General features: G+C 45.6%; 2 protein-coding genes across 3 annotated transcripts; one reads left to right on the plus strand and one right to left on the minus strand.

The window, feature by feature from the left end:
- Positions 1 to 633: 633 nt before the first annotated feature.
- Positions 634 to 7623, minus strand: LOC4331134 (receptor-like serine/threonine-protein kinase ALE2). Of its 2 annotated transcripts, none has more exons than XM_015772140.3 (8): positions 7477 to 7623; positions 5176 to 5289; positions 4994 to 5077; positions 3944 to 4312; positions 3578 to 3844; positions 2409 to 2798; positions 2092 to 2332; positions 634 to 1720 (listed from the first exon to the last, which is right to left on the minus strand). In XM_015772140.3, exons 1-8 carry the CDS (start codon positions 7595 to 7597, stop codon positions 1033 to 1035), a joined length of 2274 nt encoding a protein of 757 aa, XP_015627626.1. In that variant the 5' UTR covers positions 7598 to 7623; the 3' UTR covers positions 634 to 1032. The 2 variants fall into 2 exon arrangements, with proteins under 2 accessions (XP_015627626.1, XP_015627627.1); XM_015772141.3 differs by lacking the exon at positions 7477 to 7623 and adding an exon at positions 7015 to 7293.
- Positions 7624 to 13629: 6006 nt separating this feature from the next.
- On the plus strand, positions 13630 to 17172 carry LOC4331135 (FT-interacting protein 3). The gene has a single exon (XM_015768657.3). The coding sequence runs from the start codon at positions 13877 to 13879 to the stop codon at positions 16874 to 16876; it is 3000 nt and encodes a 999-aa protein (XP_015624143.1). The 5' UTR covers positions 13630 to 13876; the 3' UTR covers positions 16877 to 17172.
- The last annotated feature ends 1005 nt before the right edge of the window (positions 17173 to 18177 follow it).

The raw sequence follows: 18177 nt of genomic DNA on the forward strand, positions 1-18177 counted from the left end.
TACCCGAACACTCCATACGACACCATATATGATACCCGATGTAACACGCCAAAACTTTATACCCCTGGATCTAAACACCCCCTTTATGTAAAACTCTGTATAAAATTCATGGGATTCAAAGGAGCTCATGGGGTGAAAAGACAAGATTAAATCCAAAATCCCAATAATTTTAATTTCTCTTACCTGGCTTTTGGAGAGAGAAATAAATATCTCATCTATCCCAAAATATAAGACAATCACCAATAATGTAAAGACCGAGAGAAAAATTTAATCACCTCCTCAGTTATATCACCTCGATGCATGCAAGTAATATGATTGGAGATTTGATGGTAGAGGATTTAAAACAAAACCAATTTTAAGGAGAAAAAGATGTTAATTAATGTATGCATGTATGCACACCTTATATATTATAAGATATAAAAAAATATAATAAGATATGAAAAAAAATGATTGTGACTTATATTTTAGGATGAATGAATGGAGTATGTGCCATGGGCAATATTATAAAGATGTGACAAAAGAAAAAGTGATTGTGAATATAAGGATGAATGAATGGAGTTTGTGCCATGGGCTCAAGCACAAACACAAATCCCAAGCATGGGAGAGATCACAGAATCTCCAATACGCAAGCAATTACTCGGAAGGAATGCTAACACGGTAACACCTGACATGTACAGCCTCGGCAACGAGGGGAGGGTCGAATAATCGAATTCTTTAACAACCCATTACAACATGATGCCCAGAATTCTGGCAAGAAATTTTCCTACCCAGATTACACAAATCAGAGATGCATGAGGAATGAACCGCAAATCGCAAAATTAGAGAGCACCTGCCAACCCCATATCCTCATTTGCTTCTTTGGGGAGGCAGAAATTAAGGCAAATGAAAACATCATCTATACTGGCGGTCACCAGGATTGTCGGGAAAACTGTACACTAACCGGAGGCAAGAATCAACGAGAGGTAAAAGAAATCCCCCCACAGCCTCAATCCCAAGTCAACTGAAGCTAACAGTCTAACACTAGATTATTAATCAATGGCGAGGCAGCTGGCCATGCTCGCTGAAGCTACCTCTAGACCGGTAAAATGAGGCAAGCTTTTTCTTCATCCGGATGGGTCCTGATCTATTCTGCAGGGCTGGTGATTGTGCATGACCACCTGTTGACAATGCAAAGCGGGGGTCACGCGCTCCTTCGATCCTGCCAGAGCTGTATTCCATGGTAATAACTGGTAGGGGGTTCCGGTTGTCAAAAAACCCAGAAGGATTTGAGCTTCTATTCCACCAGCTACCACTACCGCTGTCAAGGGCCAGGGCCCCATGGTAGTCATCGTACTGGTCACACGATGAGTCCCTGTGGCTGTAAGAATCATCGCAAGCCGCCTCCGCATCATTGTAAATAAGCTTCAGTGCCTGCACTACTTCACCCATGAATGGCCTCTGTGACGGATCATTGTGAACACACATGGAAGCGATGGATGCTACTTTAGCTACATCATCAAAGTTGAAATTGCCATTCAGAGAAGGGTCGATCAACCTCTCCAAACCCTCCTTATGGCATAGCAGAGGACGAGCCCAAGTCACAAGGTTCTGAGGACCATTGGTATCAGACATGCATACGGGCTTCCTTCCTGATAAAAGCTCCAGCAAGACAACACCGTAACTGTAGACATCACTCTTCACAAGAAGATGCCCGGTCATGGCATATTCTGGAGCAACGTACCTGTTCGATCAAATAATAAATTAACTTCTATGGGACAGGGAGTAATTAAATGAAATTCAGCAGCAAGTTACATTTTGTCTATCCTAGAAAGGTGTGGTTTGTCAAAAACTCTGCAAGAGACTGGTATTGTTTTGACATTAAAATAGCATGAAGAACCATACTTGGAATTTGGAAATAATCAACAAAATTCTAAGTCTATTTACAACAGCAACAAAAAAGAACGAAATTAGGAAGGAAGATTAGTAATAACCACAAAAGGGGCATGATTTCACCAAATACAAAAGAATGAAGATTGCGTATCACTTTTATCCATTGAAATAACAATTAATGACATCATCATAGCAGATGGATATAAGCAAAATGTGCCTTACCCAAAAGTACCCATTACCCTAGTAGAAATGGGTTGAATTCCATTAGTTGCCTCCCTTGCTAAACCAAAATCAGTAACCTTAGGAGTGAAATCTTCCTCCAACAATATATTGCTGCCCTTGAAGTCACGATGTATAACATGAGGGTTTGAGTCTTCATGTAGATATGCTAAGCCTCTAGCTGCACCCAGAGCAATTTTCATCCTAACATCCCAGTTCAGCATGCCCTTAGCCTTATCAGCACCTTTTAAAAAAAGAGAATCGGTTAGCACAAAGCACTTTGTTGGCATGGCTCAGAGTAACAAATATTTAGAACATACCATGAAGGTGAGATTCAACACTTCCATTGCGTATAAGCTCATAAACAAGACACCTTTTGTTGTGCTCAATGCAAATGCCAATCAATTTGACAAGATTACGGTGATGTAGTCGACTGAGCATTTCAACCTCCGCAATGAACTCTCGATCACCACTCCTGTCTTCTCTTGTGAGCAATTTAACAGCAATCTCGTCTCCACCATCCATGGTCCCATGGTAGACGCGTCCAAACCCACCTTGACCCAACACTCTTTTTGAATCAAAACCATCAGTGGCCTTTTCAAGCTGGGAAAGTGAAAATGTCTTTACTGATGTTGTGCAAGTTGCCACTGTTGAGAGCATTGACGCCGATGCAGAGCTCACCCTGCTAACAGACAAAGTTGATCTGCCACCTACATTACACATAAAAGCTGTTTATTATAGCTGGAGAGTTTACATTGCAACAGTTTAGTGTACTGAAAAGTGAAAATTTTCAAATTTGTTGACCAAAAAGTGAAGCAAAAGCACATAGACATATAAAGGCCGTGAGAAGACTGTCTGAAGCCATTTCTCATATTATTCTAAATAGTGTGTGTAGTCAAACATACTTCTTATTGCAACCTGAGTATAAATATTTTAGTTTATCAATGGAAATGCTCAATCTAGATGTACATGATCATATTTAGCTGGCATGCATGCAAGAAATTCTTTTCTTACAAGAGGAAATGACTCTGAGAAATCATTAAATGGTACTTCCCATGCAGACCTACATGCAACACATGGTCTACGAGCACAGCAATTAATGATAAAAAAATCGGAGTAGAATATTTTGTCATGCAGACCTCTTGCAACACATACAGACTTTCTGTATGGTGCAATTTAGATTTTCATCCATTAAGCGGTAACAGAATCAGTTGCGGTGGACAATACTATACAAACAATTTAGTGTTTAAATTCCCACTCTGCCCAAACACACTGAAAAAGTGCATTATACTTCAATAGGCTTTGAAATAGGGTGCATCATTAAACTGAATTAGCATGGAAAAACTACGAGAAATAGGGATACTTTTGAGAGGGTGTGTGGGCGGGCGGGCGGGCGGGGGGGGGGGGGGGGGGAGGAGCAAAGAACAATAGAAGCAATACTAAACAAATAGCATAGTAACTACAGAAGGAATTAGGAACATTGTCATACCATATCTTCTATTAACTGCTGGGGTAGTTGCAGGGCTCACAGCCTCCTGAAGCTGTCTAAGTTTATACCATTTTAATAGTAAAACCCCAAGCCCAATGCATGCTGCTATAAGTGTGATAGAAGACCCTGCAACTACCACAATGATCCATGAATCTAATTTCTTGTTCTTCCCATGGTGCACATCAGCGGTTATTGGATCTTCTCCGGTTCCTGTTGGATCAGATCCATGAGATGTCTCAGGCAGAGATGGTGGCGGAGATCGCAAGCCTGTAGTGACAACGATGAATTAGTGAAACATATAACTTGAGGCGCCCAGACAGACAAAAGGCAGGCTTAAGAAGCAAATATTCATTGTATAGGTTTTACCTGGATAGGTAACATTTATAACTTCATAATCTCCAAAAATAGATGAATTGATCTGAATCTTATTATTCCAGAACCTATCAGATATCAGGGAGGCAGTATAGCCATCAAACTGTTCTCTTAGTGGCACCAAATAAATGGTAACCCTGGTCTTCTGGTCATCCTGGATACTTGGAATTGCAGCCATGATCTTCACCTGGCTTTGTTTAAGAAACGTCCCAGCTGCAACTTCAACTTCTAGTTCTGCTATGCGCATGAATAGCAAATATGGAGCTACATCCAGATCAACAATAACACAAATAGGCAGCACACAACCACAGGGGGAGCCAATCGGTGTTGTAGTCATTGGATCAGAGCAGTTATCAGTACAACCTGCCAAAGATACAAGGAACTATTAGTAAAATAATATGAGAAAGCATGCAACGATGCAAGCATAATTTAGTTCCAAAAATACTCGTTGTGAATAGCAACACTTCATATAAAGAATTATCCACAGAATGGGCTCACAATACCATGTTGAAGAAATGGACCTTAGATCACAATCAAGCAAAGTATATGCAATAGGGCTACAGGTTTGCATAAGACACCTATACTTATTGGAAGATAACAGCACAACGATACATATACAACTAACGAAAAGAATAATATCAAAGTTTTTGGTGTAGCAGTACAAGGATGCATGAGGAAGTTTCCTGAGCCTCAGGAGCACCTAAATTTAAACCTTTCAATAAGAAAATTCAATAGTTTGATATCGCAGATAATGGTGCCATCAACCACACCCAAAAAAAAACCCTAATCTAAATCTGATCTAAACATCAAGAAAAAACAAATTCTGCTGCTCTGAAATAAAAAACAAACTGTTGCTGAGCTTTTTTTCTGCTTTGTACACAAGTCATGTGTGTGGAATGACAGATGACAGCATTAACTATGTTGCCAAAAATAATCATAACTTTTCAAAAGTTTTAAATTGCATTGAAAACACCCAAATTTAGATGCTCCCAGAGAATAAGAAACTTCCTCTAGGATTCATGAAAAGATTAGAGCATAACAAACCTTGTGGAAGGGGAGATGGGGATGGCGAATGAGGATGATATGGTCTTCTGTGGTGCTTGTGTGAAGGAGGGTGCACCGGACCGCCTGTAAAAAATAAGCAGATATTAAACAGCTGATGGGAAATATAAAGTTGGACATTATATGATGGATCCTGTAGCATAGAAGTTCTCAAAGATACATACCAGTGGATTCTGGAGACATTGCCCTTGGAGAAAATGCTGGAGAAATTCGGGGCCCTAAAATTCTTGTATCAGGGGAACCTGATGGATGTGGAGCTGGACTAGGCAGTGCCGTAGCTGGAAAATCAAGGTATTAGGTTTGAAGTTCAGGGGAAAAAAATTGAGGCAATGGGAGAAAATACTCTACCCATCATATGGCTAGCATCATGTTAAGAGTAACAGTATATGTACTTCCAAAATATTACTTAAAGCAGGCTCAGGCCATTGTACTTGGGACCTACATAGGCATTGGTCATTGGCAGTTTATGTTTCTAAAACAAGAGTATATAAAGTGGAAAAGATAAAACATCAGATCATTGGTTTAGATTCTGAAAATGCTGGAGGTTTTGCATATGTTATCATAATGCATGTTACACTTGTTATCTTGCTACGACACAGCACATTAACTGGAGATCAAGCACTAGCTCAGGTGGTGCAGGATTCCCACAAGCGCTCAAACCCTAGGTTCGACGCTGGTGTTTGCCTTTCTACTTGAATTAAATTGGTAGGATGTAGGTACAAATACAAATGTATTTGTAGTAGGACTGTGCATACCAGAGCACCAGAGATATGTTACAGGTGTGTATGCGAGCATGTGCGTGTTGTGGCATGGGTTGGGTGTGTGCAAGTCGTGTGCATCCTACTTTTACCTCTCAAAAGAGATAACAAAAACAAGACATTAACTGAACTGTTTTCACTAAAATGGAAAGAAAACGTGAAATAACCTTTTGATGCTACTACTTTTCAATTGTTGATACAATTAGTGCCCCTGCAAAATATGGAAGTTTACGTGACAGTTCATATGTCTAGAGATGACTAGAAAGTTGGTTGTTAAATCTAACATCCTCGTTCAATATGGTGAGCTGCATTTGGTTTATGGTAAGCAAATGAGCAGAGAAATAGATATCAAATTCATTACATGTTTCAGAAGGTACCAGTGTTAACAATTCACAACCAAAAAAACAATCAAGGGAGGGCATATTGTCGATAATGATGCTAGAGGAGTGGGAGACAGGTTTACACTTTTGTTTTTATTCGAAATGCGCGGGAACGTGGCGTCCTACATTTATGTGTTAAGAAAAGACACAGACGACCGTTACGATTCATGTACAAGTACAACCTAAAAGGTCAGATTTGTACTACTTTAGCGCTATTCCGCATTCCTAATTTAAGATCTCATGCAGAACTCTATTGGCTGGTTTTGTCGCGTAGATGGCACATGTGCTGCAAATACAAATTAAATTCCCATGACGTAGCGTAATGGCGCAAACCGGCATTCCCATAGTCAGGTGGAATCCAAGCATGCTGGCTCACTGTCAGCTTCTAAGACTCCACACCCCCCCCCCACCCCAGATTCTCACGTGGGTAGCCTTGCAGGTGGAATCCCAGACCATACGCACATCTCCAGACGCATAAACCTAACTCACCGACACCATGGCAAGCATCAGAGCCCATTAGTAGATAATCCTCTGGCCAAAACCATCGATCACGCCAAAATCTACCATTTCTCCCCAGAGAACGTGCCGCTAACAGCAGAATTCCGCATCACGGCACAAAAACAGCACCCCTCACACCTCTCGCACACGACCGCGACCGCAGAATTCCGCGGACCCGAGTCCGTGACGGCAACATCGCGGCTTCGCCACAGATCTCCTAACAAAATGCAGCGCAATCCCCTCGCCCGAAAACCCAGCCCGCCTAGAACCTAGAGCAAGCCACCAACCCCGCCTCCCCACCAACGGCAGCAGAAAGCGAGAGGTGTTTCCCCAAAAGTAGTAGCGAGCGAGGAGGGAGATGGTATACCATGGAGCGTGTAGACCGCGCCGAGCATGAGCAGGACGAAGAATCCCCCGCCGCCGCCGCCGCCCATCTCGCCCGGCCCCGTCACGCCGCGCTACACCATTGCAGGAAGCGGCGCGGATCTGGAAGCTTCTGGAAGCGGGCGGATCGGCGCGGGGCTACTCTACTCTACGCTACGCGATGGGAGGAGCGGAGAGGAGAGGAGGAGGGGGGATGTGTGGGGGAATAGCAGCAATAAATTGGAGCGCATCCGCGGCTGCTCGCGTTGGTTGTGGTGGCTGCGCTTCGCTTCGGGCTTGTGATGGGGGATTATTGATGGATGGATGCATTAAATTTGGAGTGGAATTAATGAGCTGCTAATCGCGGGGTTAAGGGGGGGTGGGTTGGATGAGATAGATAGAGAGGAATGATTCGAATCCGGAGAAAGAAGAAAAGCAAAGCAAAGCAACGCAAGAAAAAGTTTACCGGTGGGAGGAGGCGCGAGGGAGGGGAGGAAGGACGGGGAGGTAGCCAGGTAGGGGGCCAGCGCCCACTGGCTGGGGTTCACTGTTCCTGCCAGCACTGCCGCTTGCTGCCCCCCCTGCATTACACTACTTCCACAGTAGTGGATGTGTTGTTGGTTCACTGTGGAGTGTGTGGTATGGATGGTCTCTTCGGTATGGGTTTTCTAGCTAGTGACTCGTGAGGTTTTTGATCGGCCTATGTTGTGAGGGTATGTTCTTTTTAGTGTCTCTTCCTATAATTTATTAGAGTAGGTTATATTATAACTGGGTTTAACTAGGGAACTTGAATCTTAGATATGCATAGGTTGTTTATGGAGCACATTCGCAGCTATTTTATTGCGGTTGCAAACTAACAGGAGTGTGTTTGTACCTTGCCTGGCTGTCACTGCTGTCGCAGCAAGTCGGCATACGCTCCTACCGAACAAGCCCAAAGATGATGGTGTTCGTTTCGACCTTCTACAATAAAAGATTAAGAATAGGTGAGTTACATATGTATATCGATGGTTTCAATCAAGGCGTTTGGTTTCTTTACCTTGAATGGTATTCATCAACGTAAAAGAAGATGTTAACAAAGGGACGAGGCATGGATTTTAGCGGGAAACCTAGGGCATTAATTGGTGACATGCTTTTTTTTTCTTAGGGTTTCTTTTTTTTTACCAAGTTTCTTTTTCCATTGAAATATAGATTGTTAGCATACTTTCAATGCACATATAAAACAAATATAGAATTGTGTAATTGCGGCTGGCCATAAAAAGTGGTGTGGCCAAAATTTTTTGTCAAGCGTGGCTACTTCATGGTAGGCGTTTTATAACAACTTGATCCAATATATGCATATAAACGTTTCTAAGACTACCATAAAAACATAGCGATAATATCATAATAGTCATAAATAAATCAGATTAAATATATATTAAAAAACAATATAAATATTTTAATTATCATGCAAAATCTAATTAACTATCTAAATGCTAAAATCTTTGGATGGCGAATGGAGCAAATTCAATATAATAATTATAGACGACCACATGCAAAAGGAGCGTTTGATTTTATACTAAGCGTGAGGGCCCCTGAATTAGGTCCTAGTCACATAGGGACGGTGCCCATCGTGGATTAGGAGAGCTTGTTCGGACCTTTACAATCTCATCGGCATCGTGACCTATGGCTATGTGGTTCACTGCTTTGACTTCCAATCGCTATGTCTAGAACATGGCAGTGCGATACTGGTCACTGGAGATGGGGCGATTAAGGATAGAAGGCTGACCAGCGGGGCACATGAGTGGAACGACTGCACAAAGGCATTAGCGTGTGACTATTGCAACAAACAAGAGGACAAACGAGCGACGATGAAATGCAAGGACTTGATGGCTCGGACGAGGTAGCTACCTTAGTGTTGGGTTGTTGCAAGCCAATGGGATATTGAGGGTAGGGGTTCTTCAGGCAAAAGTCGAGGGTAATCCTGTGTGCATATGGTTATGCCCTGGCTATAAAGACCTGACATTTTTAACATTATCGTCAACTTTTTAGGGAAAGTATATTGATATGTATATGCAAGGGATGTCCATGGTTGTTGTAGCAATATTGGAGAATAGATGAAGTTGTATTCCATGGAAAATTTAAATGGTATCATATGTTTTTTGGTGTTAATAATTAAAATGTTACCTTTCCCTAGTGGAGATGGGAGTTATTTTGTTGTATTAAGGTGGACCAAAAATTATAGATTACTCCCTCTATTTTTCAACATATGACGTCGTTAGCTTTTGGTACCACGTTTGATCATTCGTTTTACTTAAAAGAATCATATGAGTGTCGTTTATTTTTTGATGACTTGTTTAATCATTAAAAAATCTTTTAGGTATAACTTATATTTTTTATACATTAAAAAAGCTTTAAGCATTAACCTTTCAACGTGCTGAGGTTTGAGGACCAAAGAACGGCGGTTTGAGGTTGGAGCTGGTTTCTGTATGAACTTGACGCCTTCCGGAAGAGGCCGGGCGGTGACGGTGAGACAGCTATCCGGTTCAGCAGTGGAACAGTAGTACAGTAGACAGATGGGTACATGCGGAATCGTGCAAGAAAGGGTCCGGCCGGGAGAGAGAGCCTGCATGCATGCAGCAGCGTCAGAACGCGTATGCACGTTGACGACTTTTGTTGTGTCAAAAGCAGAGCGTCTTCTTCTGCCCTGTGTAGTACTAGACCTGCGTGGCTAGCTTGTCATCACGGCATGACGGTATGCAGAAATGCAGTGCAGTCGTACGTGCAGAGATAGAGAGAGAGAGAGAAGCTGTTCGGATGCGTCTCTCTGTGTCTCTCGTTTTGAGAAGATCCAGCCCACTTGAAATTTCTATCTCGAGGTTTCAAATCCCAGGACAAATGAGGCCCATGTGATTTTTTTGGGCCAGAACGACAGAGGCAGTCGTAGTAGTAACATGGGCTTGCATTTGAGTATCAGCAACTACTGTGGCCCAAAATGCCCAGAGAAATTGATCACTGGCAAGTGACAGCGTGTAGTACTCCTAATCCTACTACAAGCGTCCAAATCTCCCTCCTTCCCTATCCAAAGGTGCTTGGAGTGGCAATCTCGTCGTGGCGCTGCAGGCTGCAGTGCAGCGCTGCCAGTATCAGAACTGTAGTCAGACGCAGTAGCAAGGGTGACGGCGACAAGCAGCAGCGGCGCAAAAGGTCCACCCGGTAGTGTAGTGTAGTGTACTCGATCGTGTGCATCGGCACGCCCAGGGCAAGCAAAAAAAGGCAACCAAAGCTGGAGACCCTCGCCTCTGAATTCTGATGATAAGTCTGATGGTTTGCCATGGCAAGTGCATGCTGCCATCCTGGCAATGGCATGCGTGGACAATCTGACACGCGGTACGTATACGCACCTAGTACTATGTACGAGATGCACGCATTGCATTTCATTACGCCGTACTGTGAACGTGGTACACAAATATTGTGTCGTGTCGTGTACATATGTATGTGTACTCGTGCTGGTCATCAAATCGTCGCAGGCCGCCAAGCCCGGAACCAGACCATCTTTTTTTCCCACACGCCATCCGTTACCTCCCTCCGACGCATTGCTGCTGGTCCTGCTGGATCGTCAGGCTTGTTGCGAGTCAGGCAAAAGGCGCTTATACCCTTCGTACAAATACTAGTACAAAATACTAGTAGTAGTATATTTCTACGATAACAAGGAGTACAGATACAAATAAAAATCACCATTTGTACGATGTTTGGTTGTATAATCTTTATATGAACTGATTCCGTGCCATCCGTCGAGGAGAGGAATATTTTTTTCGTAGGACTAGTACATACTCCCCCATAAAAAAAAAACCAAACTAAGAGCATGTTTAATAGCAGGCTATAAACCAGCTATAAACATATTTTAAGGAGATAAATAAGGAGAGAAAAGAGCAGCGGGCTATAGATTGTAGTCAGCTGTAGCACGAATTTCAAGACACAGTGTATGTATGACAGGTAGGACCAGATATTAATAGTGTAGTATGTAACTATTATCTGAATGAACTATTATATTGGCATAGATGAATTGGAGCTAGTATTTGGCTATACTATTAAACTTGCTCTAACTACGAATGGGATGTTACATAGTACTCCCTCCATCTATAAAAAGTTACACCTATTACTTTTGTCATCAATATTAAGGAGAAATTAAATCATTTTGGATGTTACAAAATCAATGAGTGAATGCAAGCATGCAACCAATGAGTATTTAGATGACTTCTAATAAAACATTTAATTTATCTTTTCATTTAATTCTTGAATGTATAAACACTATAAGTAGGAACAATTTATTTGGAAAAACTCAAATGTGAAATAGGTGTAACTTTTGTGGATAGATGTAGTACAACGAATTTAAACATGTCACATCGATTCGTTATACTATGTAATGTCCCGTCAGTATTTAGGTTGTTTTTTTTTTAAATGGATGGAGTACAGCCGTTAACAGAAACGCGTTTAGTCACAAAACTATTGTAAACAGAATATGGCACTTCTGCGATAGTAGTAGAAGAAATAAAAAGTACAAATACAAAGTACTTCTCCGGGAGACGCACGCAGTCGCAGGGACACGGCGCGGGTGCAGCGTGCAGGTGCGGGAGGGAGGCACGTCTCGCTGCTCACGAGGCCGCAACGCAACGCACCGGACACGACGTACCTTTTCACGCCCGGCCCGACCTCGCCTAGCCTTTCTATAGCTTGACCGTTGCGTGGACCCCACCTCCCCCTCCCCCCAGCCCACTCTCGCACGAATCTCGGCGCTATCCCCACCGTTCTTCCGGCGCCTCCCGCTTCTCCCTCGTGTGGCTCGCAACTAGGCTGGGTAGCTACCAAGACGCTTACTTGCTGGCCCTACCAATGTGGGGCCCCGGTGTCAGTGCACAAAGTGGGTGAGAAGTAGAGGTAACAAGGCCTGCGGGTGTGGATAACGCAAAAACATTCGTCGGCCCGAGGTTCGCGGTGGCTTTGCCTACCGCAAAATACTGAAACCACGCCGCTAATCCCAAGCCGGTAGCGGATTAAAACTCCTACGCCGTACACACAGCAAATGACAGATGGGTCCCACACGTGTTCTCCCATTGCCCTCGAGGTGACAATGCTTGTGTGACTGATGTATATACTCCACTGTGTATTGTAGGCAGGCAGCTGTAGCGACGCTGTTGTAAACAGAGGGCGCACGACGGCACGAAGCCCCGGCCGGCCGCCGGCGATCGAACGGTCGCCGTGCTTTCCGCGGCCGGACCCGCTTCCAATGGCCCCTTCTCGCTTTTCGCGGCCGGACATGCTTGCCGTACACCGGCAGGCTTATCCACTTCTCGCTTTTCGCTTCGCGCCAAGCTTCCATTTTGCTTTTCTCAAATGTATTCACGTTCCAACCGTTCGAATCACGTATAAACTGAATTTAATCAACTGATATAAACAACTACATATAAACATGTTCTTCTTTAAATGATACTATATGATTGCATATCTCTAGTTATCTATGAGTTATAATACCTCCGTCTCAGGTACAGCCGTGAAAATCCGTGTCCAACGTTTGTTTATGATTTTTTAAAAAAAATAGTCACACATAAAGTACTATTCATATTTTATCATCTAATAACAATAAAAATAGTAATTATAAAATTTTTTCACAAAAGACGAACAGTCAAATGTTGAAGATGAATATTGCAAAACTACACTTATTTTGGGACGGAGGGAGTACAACTGAGTTGTACCTATAGCAGTATTCATATTTGATTTATTGTTAAATTTTATCACGCCACACTTTCGATTATCATAGTTTTGTTAGCTATATGTGTTTGGTTAGCTATCAGATGTATTTGGTATTATCTAAAAAAACAGATGTATTTGGTTTATCACACTACACTTTTGGCTATTGTAGTTTGTTAGATATGTGTTTGATTTATGGTCACTATTATAGCTGGTACTTTGTAGGGAGCCATTGGTTTGCTTATTCGCGGAATAAGTGAAATGGCATATTTGCAAATAAAAAGAAATTTATGAATAAAATTTTTATATACGTGTTCTTAGCGATTTAAAAGCAAATATTGAAAAATAAATTTCGATGAAAAATAATCTTAAAATCAACTTCAAATTTAAAGTTGAAAATTCAAATTTTGGTTGATAAGTATAAGTATAAACGAAAATATGAGGTCTGAAGTATTTTTTTTTAAACTTATCTAACTTAAGGCGGTCATTTAGCTGTGATAAAGTGTAGTGTAGTAACCGGTTACTCCAGAGCAGCCAAATTTCCACAGTAGCAGAGCAGGCTGGCAGCAAAGCTGTTTTCTGAAGCTGCCGTTTTTCCGTTCCCCACTGTGCATTCATTTACCACTGTATTAATCCCTCCCCTGTAATTAATTAATTAAACACCTTGTTGAGAATTGGATATTGATCCCAAGCAAAAAAGATCACCACTCCAGCTCACTGCATTCACAGCATTGGAATACACTGCTCGATCCCTCCGTTCGTTTGACCGCCCAATGCACAGCCCTGTGCGCAACTGTTCTGTTCTGTACTGTACCAGCCAGCACAACGGAAACGGAAGAGAGCTGTCAGTCCAAGCCTCCAAAGCCAAAACCAACGCGAAGCGAAGCAGCAGAGCGCCACCGCCATTTCCACCACCGCGTCTGAGAGCTTGAGCGCTGCTGCGCCTGCGAGCAGGGAGCCCACCTCTCCTCCTCCCTGACCTCACCTCCCATCGATTGCGATGATGGAGATTCCTCCACGCGCGCCTGCCTAGCTCTTCGTCTCCCCATAAACCCTTTTCCCAAAACCCCTCAAGCCACCATCCTCTGTTTGAAATCTTGAGCAAGTTTTTTTGTGAATCTTTGGGAGGAAAATCGATTGGGATGGCGAAGGCGGCGGAGAAGCTGGTGGTGGAGGTGGTGGCGGCGCACAACCTCATGCCCAAGGACGGGCAGGGGTCCTCGTCGGCGTACGTGGAGGTGGAGTTCGAGCACCAGAGGCGGCGGACGCGTGCCAGGCCCAAGGAGCTCAACCCCGTCTGGAACGAGCGCCTCGTCTTCGCCGTCGCCGACCCCGACGATCTCCCCTACCGCGCCATCGACGTCGGCGTCTACAACGACCGCGCCGCGTCCGGGGGGGTCGCCGGCGGCGGCGGGGCGGCGCCGCACGGCCGCAACTTCCTCGGCAAGGTCCGCGTCCCGGCCGCCGGCGTGCCGGCCCCCGGGGAGGAGGTGGTGCCGCAGCTCTTCACGCTTGAGAAGCGCAGCCTGTTCTCCCACATCCGCGGCGAGATCACCTTGAAGATTTATCGCACCAACTCCGGGGAGGTTGTCGTCAAGTCCAAGCCGGAGAAGCCGGTGAAGGCGGTGGTGTCGGGCCCGGAGGTGGTGGCCGCGCCGCCGGTCACCGGGCCCAAGAAGCAGCAGCAGCAGCAGCCGGTGGTGGCCGTGCAGCCGCCGCCTCCGCAGCCGGAGGCGCCCATGGACATCCTGCCGCCCCCGGCCCCGGTGCTCATGAAGCCGGTAATGCTCGCCGACCCCTACCCCGCCTCGGCCGTGTTCTCCGGCCCCGGCGACTTCTCTCTCAAGGAGACGCGGCCCCGCCTCGGCGGCGGCACGACGGCCGACAAGGCGAGCGCGACCTACGACCTGGTCGAGCAGATGCAGTACCTGTACGTGCGCGTGGTGCGCGCGCGCGGCGTGGCGGCGGTGGGCGAGACCGTCGCGGAGGTGAAGCTGGGCAACTACCGCGGCGTGACGCCCGCCACCGCCGCGCACCACTGGGACCAGGTGTTCGCCTTCTCCAAGGAGACCATCCAGTCCTCGTTCGTCGAGGTGTTCGTGCGCGCGCGCGGCAGCGACGACCACGTCGGCCGCGTCTGGTTCGACCTCTCCGAGGTGCCGCGCCGAGCTCCACCGGACAGCACGCTCGCGCCGCAGTGGCACATCATGGAGGACCGCAAGGGCGAGCGCGGCGCCGCGGAGGTGATGATCGCCGTCTGGTTCGGCACCCAGGCCGACGAGGCCTTCGCCGAGGCCTGGCATTCTAAGGCGGCCGGCGTCCATGGCTACGGACCATTGGGCTCCATCAAGTCCAAGGTGTACGTTGCCCCCAAGCTGTGGTACCTTCGTGTGTCCGTCATTGAGGCGCAGGACTTGATCCCTATGGACAAGGGACCAATGGCGATTGGCCGGTATCCGGAGCTCTTTGTGCGTGCGCAGGTTGGGAGTCAAATGCTGCGCACACGGCCTGCGCCAGTGGCGGCGAATCGAGGACCATCAAGCCCGTTCTGGAATGAAGACCTGATGTTTGTGGTTGCTGAGCCATTTGAGGAGTTCTTGGTGTTGTCTCTGGAGGATCATGTGTCACCAGGAAGGGATGATGTGCTTGGCCGTCTTGTTGTTCCAGTATCCTCCATTGAGAGGCGCTGGGATGAGAAGCTTGTTGTCTCCAGGTGGTTTGGGCTGGATCGTGGCACTGGTGGTGGCAATGTTGCAAGTGGCAATACAAATAGGTTTGGGAGCCGTGTGCATCTCCGCTTAAGTCTTGATGGGGGATACCATGTTCTGGATGAGGCTACTGCTTACAGCAGCGATCTCCGGCCTACTGGAAAGCAGCTGTGGCAGCCACATGTTGGGGTGCTTGAGCTCGGTGTGCTTGGTGCGACTGGATTGATACCGATGAAGGCCCGTGATGGCAGAGGTGCAACCTCGGATGCATACTGTGTTGCAAAGTATGGCCAGAAGTGGATCCGCACTCGTACTGTCGTCGACTCTGTATGCCCTCGGTGGAATGAGCAGTACACATGGGAGGTGTTTGACCCTTGCACTGTCATCACGGTTGGTGTGTTTGACAATTGCCATGTTGACAAGCCAGCTTCTGGGAATACCACATTGGCTGTCCGTGATAATTGCATTGGCAAAGTACGTATCCGGCTTTCAACATTGGAGACTGATAGGGTGTATACACATGCCTACCCACTTCTCATGCTGCATCCATCAGGGGTCAAGAAGATGGGAGAGCTTCACTTAGCTGTGCGCTTCTGCTGTGGCAATGCTGGCAACATGTTCCATGCCTATGTGCGTCCGCTGCTTCCAAAGATGCACTATATTGAGCCACTGCTTGTGCGCCAGGTTGAGAGCCTCCGCTTTCAGGCTACCAATGTTGTAGCAGCTCGCCTTGGCCGTGCTGAGCCACCACTTGGCAGAGAGGTTGTTGAGTACATGCTAGACCACCGTTCACATCTATGGAGTATGAGACGCAGCAAAGCAAACTTTTTCCGCCTTGTCACTGTACTCTCTGGACCGATCACTATTGGCAGATGGTTTGAACTTGTCCGCTCTTGGAATCGCCCGGTGCATTCATGCCTTGCTGTATTCACATTCCTGGTGTTTGTCACAATGCCGGAGCTGATTCTTCCGACGGCATTCTTGGCAATGGCATTCACTGGGTTATGGAGGTACCGTGTCCGCTCAAGGCACCCGCCCCACATGGAGATGAGGTTGTCTCATGCAGACGCAGCCACTGTGGATGAGCTAGATGAGGAGTTTGACACATTCCCTTCGAGCAGGGGAGATGTTGTGCGCTTCAGGTATGACCGCCTTCGCAGCGTTGCTGGGAGGGTGCAGACAGTGGTTGGCGACATAGCAACACAGGGTGAGCGAATGCAGGCCCTTCTCAGCTGGCGTGACCCGAGGGCAACAGTGCTTTTCTCGATCGCCTGTGTCCTTGCTGCGGTCATTGCATATACCATTCCGATGAAGGTGCTGGTTGGGCTCTGGGGCCTGTATGCTATGCGTCCGCCAAGATTCCGCAGCAGGATGCCATCTCCGCTGATGAACTTCTTCAGGAGGCTGCCATCCAAGGCTGACAGCCTTCTCTGATCCTCATTGTTGTGCAGCTGTAGCTAACCTTGTGGTCTGATAGGTGATTTTGGCCCGAAGGAGATGCTTCAAAGGAATCTAGGAAGAAACAAACTTGCAGTAGGTTCAGGTTGCTTGCTTGCTTAGTTTAATGCTTTTAGGTAATGTATGCTTCTCTATGATGCAACTTATAGCAGTTGCAGACTTGTTCTTGTGCCTTTCAGTTCCAGTTGTGCGAAAAGGCTAGTTGTGATGGTAATGTGTAATGTGGTGATGATGAATTAATCAAGTTGATATTTGAACTTGTCAGGAGGCTATTTACCTCTGTATCATGTTCTGGGATGCAACTGTCAGGAGTGCATTGTGGCTCAGTACTAGTACCAGTAGTAGATGTTTAATTGGTTTTACTATTAGTACTTGTGTTCTTAAACAACTCTATGATGGTGGTGATGCTTCTCACATGTGCCGATGTGCGTGTGGCTTTTGTGGTTAGAGTTCAGACCAAAGCTCTTGTTCCTTTTGTTTTTGTTTTGTCTCCATTCTGTTCCCATGTGGCTGCAGGGCTCAAAATATTGGAAGAAGGGATTGTTCCCGGTTTCAAGTCTAAACAAGTGTTTTTGTTATTTGTCTGATTGGTTCAATCGACGTTGTGCAGTGAGCTGCTGCATGATGCAAGAATGAGCACGCTCGTGGGCCGTTGCTTCTACTGCTTGTCTGCATACTGAATAATTTTATGTTCATTTCGTCTTTTGAAGCGATTAAAGCAAAGGAAAAAAGGTTAGGAGAATGTCTAGTTCTGCTAGTACCTTTTTTGTTCAAAGTTTCTTCTTGTCTTGGATGTGCCACATGTTTGCATGTTTGGTTTGGTTTCACTTTGTACCATTGGAAGATGGAGCTGCGTGCTCTTCTGACTGAAGATGAGGACCACAGCAAGAGGCGACCCGCGACCATGGTTGGCAGACGGCTATCTGCTCTGTTCAAACTGCTTGGCTTCTGTCTGACCTGGAGTGGGTAGGCATGCTGCATGCCATGAAACAACAAAGATCCAATTTGTTTTCTCCTGTTTGGCTCATGTAGAAGCAGGGCACAATCTGAAAAAAAAATGTATTGAGTCATTTGTGCTAAGTGAACGAACTGAGGGCTTGTTCAGTTTCTTGCTGAAATTAACATTATCAAAACTTGACAATGCTAAACTTAAAAAACATATTTTAGCATTGCCAAATTTTGATAACATTGGATGTATTCAGTTTGTTGCATTATCAAAATTTGGTAGTAGTGTTTGTATCAAATTTGGTAAAATGGCAATGGCAAGAGTTGTTTGT

The sequence above is a fragment of the Oryza sativa genome, chromosome 2 (assembly GCF_034140825.1).
Source record: "Oryza sativa Japonica Group chromosome 2, ASM3414082v1".
NCBI classification, from domain to species: Eukaryota; Viridiplantae; Streptophyta; class Magnoliopsida; order Poales; family Poaceae; genus Oryza; species Oryza sativa.

What these genes read in the sequence shown, in the direction of transcription:
- LOC4331134 (XM_015772140.3), bottom strand. Translation starts at nt 7,597, where the DNA reads ATGCAGGGGGGGCAGCAAGCGGCAGTGCTGGCAGGAACAGTGAACCCC. An exon ending in CCCATCTCCCCTTCCACAAG is followed by an intron (nt 4,313 to 4,993) that starts GTTTGTTATGCT and finishes TATCTTTGGCAG; the next exon opens with GTTGTACTGATAACTGCTCT. An exon ending in AGGGTAATGGGTACTTTTGG is followed by an intron (nt 1,721 to 2,091) that starts GTAAGGCACATT and finishes TTGATCGAACAG; the next exon opens with GTACGTTGCTCCAGAATATG.
- LOC4331135 (XM_015768657.3), top strand. Translation starts at nt 13,877, where the DNA reads ATGGCGAAGGCGGCGGAGAAGCTGGTGGTGGAGGTGGTGGCGGCGCAC.